The sequence below is a fragment of the Chanodichthys erythropterus genome, chromosome 21 (assembly GCF_024489055.1).
Source record: "Chanodichthys erythropterus isolate Z2021 chromosome 21, ASM2448905v1, whole genome shotgun sequence".
Classification (NCBI taxonomy): domain Eukaryota; kingdom Metazoa; phylum Chordata; class Actinopteri; order Cypriniformes; family Xenocyprididae; genus Chanodichthys; species Chanodichthys erythropterus.
The window spans coordinates 33,485,599-33,496,226 of NC_090241.1; the positions used below are offsets into that span (position 1 = coordinate 33,485,599).

Below are 10,628 nucleotides of genomic sequence, written 5' to 3' on the forward strand. Positions count from 1 at the left end.
ATGTCTCTTTAATACCAAATGGTTTATATGCATGTTGATGCTGATTGGGCTGAAATTTTTGACGCACCCACAAAACAAGAGAAAACGTATCTCAAACCTGTTGCACACCGTTTCCAGGAAACATGTCGTTCAACCCGGAAACCGTAGCAAAACGTTGCACACTGGTTTGAGCTTGAACGTGCCCCAGTTCTCCTGGAGTTCACACAGTAGTTAATCACTTTAACTTGGGAAATTATCCATTAAGAAATCACAACTAGGCCTACATGTTTTGTCCTTATTTTGAAAAGTATCTATTGTTTTATAAAATAAATGCCTTCATAGCTTTCAGGGTTCTGTGTTTATGTTTTCTCTGTCACATGTTTACCAGGCAAATTATTAAGAACATGTTATTTTCAATAAAGGCCTGGGGCCTGTACCATGAAGCTGGATTAGCTGGCTAGCCAGGTAAGTTTCAGATTAGTTTGCACCAATCCTGGGTTTTAGGTACCATGAAAGTGACTTGGCTTTTAGCGGTGTTCATCGCCATGGTAACTTACGCTCCACGGCTAACCTGCTCCGGGGCAGGTTATGTTCAGGGTTAGAGATCTCAAACTGAAATTGGACCAATCAGGTGTAAGCTAAGTGACACTGACACACCCAACGCAATAAAGTCACTCCCCCAGTTTCTCTTCCTCCAAATTAAAGGTCATTATATAGTAAAAACAAATATTTAATGATGAAATTGTCTGGTTTTAATGATAATATAATTTATATATGATTTGTATATGATCTATATTTTTATTAATCCATTACACACATGCAAGTTTAGTTTAACAGTTGTTATTAAGCACTTAGTTTCAATGAATATTGATCATATGTAGGCTAATATAAATAAGGTGTAAATATACTATTTAAATATGACTACATGTGAGCTTGTATGTTTGAGTCTCTATCGCTATATATTATTAACCATATAAACTAACTTCACTTGGACTGATAGAGAAAGATCATTTCTTTTATTTGTCCTCTTTCAAAGATAAGTATTTTCCATTAGTGTAAATGCGTTTAAATTCTTAATTTTCAGTTAATTGAATCTCGCTGGCTCTCTCGTGAGAAGTGAATCACAGTTTATTTCTGTTGCAAGGCATGTGATTGGCTGTTCACCACTGATGTCACAGATTCATGTGCACACACTTCAAAGACTCAGGATCAAAGCCTGAGTTGACAGAGAAAGTTGATGATCAGCATCATGGTACCAACAAAGCCGAATTGGAGTGGTTTGGTTTTGTCAACTCGAAACTAATCCTATAACCCTGAGTTTGTTCATCTACCATCATGGTACAGGCCCCTGGTGTGTTCTTTATTCTGTTTTCCCGCCACTAGTTTGTTTCCTTACTTACCCTGATTTGAGTTCATTGGTCCCAGGTGTGTCTTATTAGTCTCGTTTGCCCTCTATATATATTCCCTGTGTTCTCCCTCAGTCTCTGTTGGTTGTATTTTATGTTTGTGTTGATGGTGTTTCTCTTGTTTCCTGTATGGTTAAAGTTTTCCTTGCTGCATTCCTCTTCTTCGTGAGTGTTTATCCACCATGGCACCTGACAATAGCTAAACTATACAGTTTTAAAATGAACAATTTAGGAAAAATTGTTCATTATTTTGTTGGTTAAATATTTTATTTTTTTGCTTCTCTTGAAAAATGTCAGCACAATTTAACATGCTTCATTGGGTTTTCAGTAATAAAACAATTGACTCCAGGCACAAATACGCAATATGCTTGCAAAATCTTTAACAAGTTTAAATAATTTAATAAAGATATCACGAGTGGATGTATAAGCAAGTGCATGAGAATGAAGAGTTCAAGCAAAATAGTCTTTAATTAAAAAGTCCAATAAATAGGAGAATCATGGGAAAACGCGTCCACATAACTTAAACACCAAACAATGAATTCAGGAAACAAAGTGCTTAATTAAGGAGGACCAACAATATAATTAACAGAACAGGTGAACAGAATCCTAATCCTAACCTTAAACACTGGGAAACTATGTCAAATAACAGAACATGCAGGCAAACAGCAACAAAACCAAATCACAATGAAACATAGTCCAAACAGAACCTACACGTTACAGTAGCTCCCCCTCCCAGAAAGCGAGTCCTTGTGCCTTAAAGAGTCTGAGGAGGAAGGGAGGAAGCTCTGGTGGAGGACATGAAGCTGGACATAGGTATAAACTAACAAAGACCGTCAATATGGTCTGAGGGTGGGGGGGGAGTGGAGGGTGGGAGGAGCAGGAGTAGCCAGCAGGGAACCAGGCCACAGCCAGCACAATGATCTAAGGCAGAGTCACAGAAGGGAGGAGCCATGGTGGCCTGGGAGGTGGGACCAGGGATGCAATCTCCTGCAATGGAGCCGGTCTAAGTGGAGACCCAGAAGGAGCCGAAGAGACATAGAGCCAGGGTGACACCACAGGCCTGGAGAACCAAGGTGGAGCTGACAGCTCTTAGGACTGAGGCAGAGGCGGGGACCCGGAAAACCGTGGTGGAGCCAGAGCGACTTAGGACAACGGTGGAACTGGAAGGAAGGCGGAGCCTGTTGGAGCCGAAGGGATGGAGGGCAGAGGTGCAGTCAGAAGCCAGGAATCCTGTGGTGGAAACAGGGTGATGCCTGACCAAGGCGCAGCCGAAGGGTCAAGGGAGCCCAGTGGAGCCAGTGGGATGACGGGCAACGGTGAAAATGAGGGATCATGAAGCCAAGGCGGAACTGACGGGTCGGAGGGCCAAAGTGTAGTCCAGGGCTCGGTGGCTGAAGGTAGAAACAGGGGATCCTTACACCAAAATGGAGCCTAGAAACTGGCTGGCTCTGGTAGAGGATGTGGGAGAGAGAGCCTGGGAGGGATCAAAGAGCGCAGGTGAAATGGGGATGGGCAGAACCAGCAGAAAAACAGGAGAATTAGGGTTGAGTGGAAGTCCATGGGGGAAAGGAAAACAAAAGGAAAGAAAAAAAAAATACCATAAAACTTTCTTACTTCTGTTGTGGTTCAGTGTTCTGTCATGAGTAGATACTGTATATAAGCAAGTGCACAAAGATTAAGAATTCAATCAAAATAGTCTTTAATCCAAAAGTCCAAGTAATACATAGGAGAATCACGGGGAAACACATCTACATAACTTAGATGACATCAAACAATGAATTCAGGAAACACAGGGTTTAATTAACAAGGAGAACTAATAAGATAATTAACAGAACTGGTGAAAGGAATCATTAATCTAACACACTGGGAAATTAGTGCTGTGTTCGAAATCGCCCCCCTATACCCTCATCATGGTGAGTGAAATTGGACAATGAGTGTGCCGGAAGGGCTGCCGCTTTTACATAGTTTGTACTTGCTGTTTGATAATCATTTAAAACTTAAACTGGCAAGTCATGGAACTCTGTCATTGAAACTATGTATAAACCTTAATTAAGCAATTTAATAATCACTTAAAGATGAATTTATACCTGTATGATATGCTGTAGCCATTGGACCAGTGGTTTGGAAAATGGATGGATGAATGATTCAGCTGTGGGCGCCATCTTCTGTTGAGATACGGCAATTCATTTAGCATACAACTGTCAAAGTGTGGCCTACATCAGTTGTACACTCATTATTGCGGTGCATTGTGGGATTGAATGAGTGCAAACGATATCATCCATGGTTTCAGACACCCCTACAAATGGCTGTCCCCTCAAATATTGCCCTATTTAAGGGTAAAGGAGGCGGTATCGGACATAGCCTAGACTAAATGACAGGACACGCAGGAAAACAGGAACAAAACCAAATCACAATGAAACATAGCCAAAACATAATATATATGTTACAAAAATATGAAGACGTCAATTTTCCTATAGGCCGGACATTACTTTTGGCCACTATTTTATACCAATTTTTGCTGCATATGGGGGGAATGTGCTAAAAATTTGCATGTCAGACAGGTTTTCAAATGCTTACTCTTTTATTCTGCAATGATGCCATGAATGCAATATTAGATGACCCTAGTGGGTAACAATCTTAATATTCATAATCTCTGCCCTTTCCACAAACCATAAATAACATTACTCTACTGATTAAAACTCATGTGAGCTTCATACTTCCCACAGTCCAGAACCAGTTCTTCAGCTCACGGTAAGTCTAGGAAGATTTAGCTATGTGTCATTTGAAATACATATTGTTTATGATATAAGCTCCTGGCAAATGTTAACTTCAGTTATCAATAGTGATTTTTATCATCTGCTTGGACTAGATACAATATGTGCCCTTTTTAACCACTGTCCTGTTTTCTCTCCCAGAAATGAACTCAACAGTCTGGATTGTGGATAGTTATGAAGAAGCTCTTGCCAAAAACATTGTAATTGTTTGTCTTGGTTTTATCATTAATTTCATCAACGGAATGTTAGTAGTGACTTTTTTTTCTAATACAATGTTTTCAAGAGACTCCAGATACATTTTATACATTCACCTGGTAATCAATGACATGCTCATGATATTTGTATCAGTGACTTTATATGTGTTGTCCTACACTTCACCACTTGTAAATGTTTCATGGTGTTGCATATTGGTGATTCTTGGTAAAGTCACTTTTAATATCACACCGTTGAATCTGGCTGGTATGGCCATCGAGCGGTTCATTGCGATCTGTAAACCACTGCATCACTCTCAGATTTGCACTCCACAACGAACCCACATCTTTGTATGTTTGCTATGGGTTTTAGGAGCTATACCTTTTCTAGTAGATATCATTATTTTACTTTTAACCCAGCCCATATCTTTCTTCAGATCATTTGTACCTTGCTACCCAATATATGTGTTCCCTTCTAAAGCCCACCAGGACAACACCACTGCTTCACAAGTCATCTATATGTCTTTGGTTTGGATAATTCTCATTTATACTTATTGCAGAGTCCTGTTCACTGCCAGAAAGGCAGTTTCAAAGGGTTCAGCTAATAAGGCACAGAGTACTATACTGTTGCATGGTGTCCAGTTACTTCTTTGTATGCTTTCCTATATCACCCCCTTTATGTACATAATTATTACTCCTTTTTTTCCTCAACACAGAACTAAGATCACTTTCTGTGTTTATCTGCTCACAAATATTATGCCTAGATTACTGAGTCCTTTGATTTATGGGATCAGAGACCAGAAGTTTATGAAACAAATGAAGGAATACTTTACATGTAAAGTTATTATTGTAAAGATTGTGCCATCAAAATGATGATTTTTATATAGCTACATTTTATTTAAAAACAAGATTTATATTTATTTGCATTTCTGTTTAATTATGGCATTTGTTTTATTTGAGATTTGATAATCTTTCCAGTGGCCTAAAAATGTTTAGACACTTACACGTGAAAGTGTATGAAAGTGAATAAGATATCAAAAATATCAAACATGTGGCATACAAACAAATGATGAATTGACTTTGCTCAGAACCAATGACTTTGCTCATTGTCTTTTAATCAGCTGGTGTTTTGGTGATTGTATGAAATCTGGGCTGCATTCAGCCCCGACAAAACGTTGCAAAACGTTTTTTAAATGGAAGCAGTGGTGCATTGAACACCCCGTTCTGATGACGCAGGAGTTGCAACTATGGCAGCTGAGAAGGCCATTCTTTGTGTTCTTTTTGAAGAATTTTCAGAGCCTGATGAAGATGTTATAAATACGTGTTTAATACTGCAAAATACACTCAATGTTACAGTCATTGCTCTTGCCGTCCAGAATAAAAGAGAACATCCCAATGGAGAGAAGGGATTTGTGGAAACTTCTAATTATTGTGAACCAACATTTGCCTCGCATTTCAGGGTGAAAAGACAAACATTTCAGGTGAAGGATAATCCACTTCTTACGCCCGAGACTAAATGATCTAACGTTATATGACATTATTTTTATTGTGAGTATTAGGCTTATCATTATTTCTGATCACTGTTGTTGTGCTATGATATTGTAATATTTACCATTATATAATCATAGGAGAATAGAACAGTTTATGAAAGTGTAATTCCAAAATACAATAGCAAAGTATATAAATATGTATAGTACTTTTATGTTACATTCATACCCATTGTGCAGGATGTCTCTTTAATACCACGTGGTTTATATGCATGTTGACACACCCACAAAACAAGAGAAAACGTATCTCAAACCTGTTGCACACCGTTGCACACCGTTTCCAGGAAACATGTTGTTCAACCCGGAAACCTTAGCAAAACGTTGCACACCGGTTTGAGCTTGAACGTACCCCAGTTCTCCTGGGCCCGGTTTTTCAAAAGTAATCCACTAGGATTTTGGTATCACGTAATCCAATCTTGGTTTTGATCCGGATCAAACCTTTAGTTTGGGTTTTTCAGAACTTTTTTGTAGGATTTGGATCACTTTGATCCAAAAAAACAGGATTATCCTGATCCCAACAGGGGGTAGGATTTCAAGGTGGATTGCAGGAGGAAAATGTAGTAAAACTTTAAAATTAGTCAAAAAATACAACATGTTTTTATCATGTAATATACATACACATTTTTATCTTGATTAGTTTAACTGTTAAAGTAGTAAATTAAATGTAGACATTAGTCTACATATTTAGCCTTTCGGTAACCTACTCTAAAGTAAAAATAAATTTTAGTGCCATAAAACAGTCCCTAAACAGCTGTAAATATCCAACAAAAATATATTTAATTCAAAACCCATATTCTTTCTATCAACATGTCCCTTTAGGGCCTCCGTAGAGCACTGGAAATCCAGATTTGGTGATCCTGAAAAGTTCCTATCCGGATCAGATTGATCCAATCCGATGTTGCTTTAAAAAAACTGGCTCCAAAAGTAAGATGGATTACGTGATCACGGATCGCAAAAAAAGGATTACTAAATCCGGATCAATTTTATCCAGATTAAACCTTTTGAAAAACCAGGCCCTGAAGTTCACACAGTAGTTAATCACTTTAACTTGGGAAATTATCCATTAAGAAATCACAACTAGGCCTACATGTTTTGTCCTTACTTTGAAAAGTATCTATTGTTTTATAAAATAAATTTCTTCATAGCTTTCAGGGTTCTGTGTTTATGTTTTCTGTGTCACATGTTTACCAGGCAAATTAATAAGAACATGTTATTTTCAATAAAGGCCTGGCGTGTTCTTTATTCTCAGTTTTCCCGCCACTAGTTTGTTTCCTTACCCTGATTTGAGTTCATTGGTCCCAGGTGTGTCTTATTAGTCTCGTTTGCCCCTTTGTTTGCCCTCTATATATTCCCTGTGTTCTCCCTCAGTCTCTGTTCGTTGTATTTTATGTTTGTGTTGATGGTGTTTCTCTTGTTTCCTGTATGGTTAAAGTTTTCCTTGCTGCATTCCTCTTCTTTGTGAGTGTTTATCCACCATGGCACCTGACAATAGCTAAACTATACAGTTTTAAAATGAACAATTTAGGAAAAATTGTTCATTATTTTGTTGGTTAAATATTTTGTTATTTTTTTTGGTTCTCTTGAAAAATGATGTCTGCACAATTTAACATGCTTCATTGTGTTTTCAGTAATAAAACAATTGACTCCAGGCACAAATAAGCAATATGCTTGCAAAATCTTTAACAAGTTTAAATAATATTTGAATAAAGATATCACGAGTGGATGTATAAGCAAGTGCATGAGAATGAAGAGTTCAAGCAAAATAGTCTTTAATTAAAAAGTCCAATAAATGGGAGAATCATGGGAAAACGCATCCACATAACTTAAACACCAAACAATGAATTCAGGAAACAAAGTGCTTAATTAAGGAGAACCAACAAGATAATTAACAGAACAGGTGAACAGAATCCTAATCCTAACCCTAATCAAACACACTGGGAAACTAGGTCAAATAACAGAACATGCAGGCAAACAGCAACAAAACCAAATCACAATGAAACGTAGTCCAAACAGAACCTACACGTTACAGTAGCTCCCCCTCCCAGAAAGCGAGTCCTTGTGCCTTAAAGAGTCTGAGGAGGAAGGGAGGAAGCTCTGGTGGAGGACATGAAGCTGGACATAGGTATAAACTAACAAAGACCGTCAATATAGTCCATGGGGGAGAGGGGGAGAGGGGGAGTGGAGGGGGAGAGGGGGAGTGGAGGGGGAGAGGGGGAGTGGAGGGGGAGAGGGGGAGTGGAGGGGGAGAGGGGGAGTGGAGGGGGAGAGGGGGAGTGGAGGGAGGTGGGGGAGTGGAGGGAGGTGGGGGAGTGGAGGGAGGAGGGGGAGTGGAGGGAGGAGGGGGAGAGGAGGGGGGAGTGGAGGGAGGAGGGGGAGTGGAGGGAGGGTGGAGGGTGGGAGGAGCCAGGAGCAGGAGTAGGAGTAGCCAGGCAGGGAACCAGGCCACAGCCAGCACAATGATCTAAGTCAGAGTCACAGAAGGGAGGAACCATGGAGGCCTGGGAGGTGGGACCAGGGATGCAACCTCCTGCAATGGAGCCAGTCGTGGTGGAGACCCAGAAGGAGCCGCAGAGACACAGAGCCAGGGTGACACCATAGGCCTGGAGAACCAAGGTGGAGCTGACAGCTCTTGGGACTGAGGCAGAGGCGGGGACCGTGATGGAGCCAGAGCGACTTAGGACAACGGTGGAACTGGAAGGAAGGCGGAGCCTGTTGGAGCCGAAGGGATGGAGTCCTGTGGTGGAAACAGGGTGATGCCTGACCAAGGCGGAGCCGGAGGGTCGAGGGAGCCCAGTGGATCCAGTGGGATGACGGGCAACGGTAAAAATGAGGGAGCATGAAGCCAAGGCGTAACTGACGGGTCGGAGGGCCAAGGTGTAGTCCAGGGCTCGGTGGCTGAAGGTAGAGACAGGGGATCCTTACACCAAAATGGAGCCTAGAAACTGGCTGGCTCTGGTAGAGGAGGTGGGAGAGAGAGCCTAAGAGGGATCAAAGTGAGCGCAGGTGAAATGGGGATGGGCAGAACCAGCAGAAAAACAGGAGAATCAGGGCTGAGTGGAAGTCCATGGGGGAAAGGAAAACAAAAGGAAAGAAAAAAAAATAACGTAAAACTTTCTTCTGTTGTGGTTCAGTGTTCTGTCATGAGTAGATACTGTATATAAGCAAGAGCACAAAGATGAAGATTTCAATCAAAATAGTCTATAATCCAAAAGTCTAACAAATACATAGGACAATCACGGAGAAACACATCCACATAACTTAGACAACATCAAACAATGAATTCAGGAAACACAAGGCTTAAATAACAAGGAGAACTAATAAGATAATTAACAGAACTGGTGAAAGGAATCAGGACCAGCGGTTTGGAAAATGGATGGATGGATGAATGATTCAGCTGCAGGCGCTATCTTCTGTTGAGATGCAGAAATTCATTCAGCATGCGACTGTCACAGTGCATTATGGGTATTCTCTAGCCGTTGAGTGTAGCCTACATCAGTTGTACACTCGTTATTGCGGTGCATTGTGGGATTGAATGAGTGCAATCGATATCGTTCACTATGGTTTCGAACACCCCTACAAATGGCCATCCCCTCAAATAGTGCCCTTTTTAAGGGTATAGGAGGCGATATCAGACACAGCCTAGACTAAATGACAGGACACGCAGGAAAACAGGAAAACAGGAAAAAATAAACATTGAATCACAATGAAACATAGCCAAAACAGAATATACACGTTACAAAACGTCTCAGGTTACGTATGTAACCATGGTTCCCTGAGAACAGGGAACGAGACTCTGCGCTGACTGCGCTATGGGGAACGTCCTCCGTGACCCGTGCTCGAAATGCCAAAAATCACCACACTCCAATCCTATTGGCCAGCAACAGCCTATCACGTCAAACGGCGCGAACCGTGACGTATAAAGGGAGCGCCTGGGGAAACAGCCGACATCTTCTTGTCTTTTCGCGACTGCAGCAGGCATCCCGCAACATGGCATGAAAGCGCAGAGTCTCGTTCCCTGTTCTCAGGGAACCATGGTTACATACGTAACCTGAGACGTTCCCTTTCAAAAGGGAACTCCACTCTGCGCTGACTGCGCTATGGGGAACGATATACCCACGCTGCCATGCTAGAGGAGAATGCCAGTCCAAATGTCTGGACACACATCCGACAGTTCCAGAGAAAAACCGGGGGCAGAACTCCAAGGCTGTCAGTGACAGCATTCCCTACGGCCAACAGCCCAAGCTGAGCCTAAAAGAGGCCTTCCGAAAAAAGCCTACCAAGGCTGCTCGAGCATCTGGAACCAACAGCCCGAGAGGGGGTGGTCCCTTTAAGGGAATGTGGCCAAGGAACCAAAGGAACCTCGGCCAGTCACTCGGGCGGGAAAAATCCATCCCGCTGCCACCAAGGAGGCCTAGCCAGATCCAGCAAAGCGAAATCTGGCCTAGCCAACCTTGTCTGATATACAGAATCTCCAAGCGCAAACTCCAGAGAGGAGAGCAGGAAAGAGCGACTGCGAAAAGGCAGTAAGCAACTCAAACCCACGTGCAGAGATGGGCATCCCGGAGAGCGGAACTCAGCTAAACGCTCTGGACCCTCGTATGAGGGGAGTATAACCACTCATCCAAGGATCTACTCAGCCGTTAACAAGGTGCTGAGGAGGCTGTGCGCTACAGACCCCCTACCCAGGGGAGCACAAAACAGCCTGGGGGCCGGTCTAACGGGAGACTTCAT

General features: G+C 41.9%; 1 protein-coding gene across 1 annotated transcript; it reads left to right on the forward strand.

The window, feature by feature from the left end:
- Positions 1-4,278: 4,278 nt before the first annotated feature.
- LOC137011585 (odorant receptor 131-2-like) lies at positions 4,279-5,223 on the forward strand. Its single transcript, XM_067374535.1, has one exon. The coding sequence runs from the start codon at positions 4,303-4,305 to the stop codon at positions 5,221-5,223; it is 921 nt and encodes a 306-aa protein (XP_067230636.1). The 5' UTR covers positions 4,279-4,302.
- Positions 5,224-10,628: the final 5,405 nt, after the last annotated feature.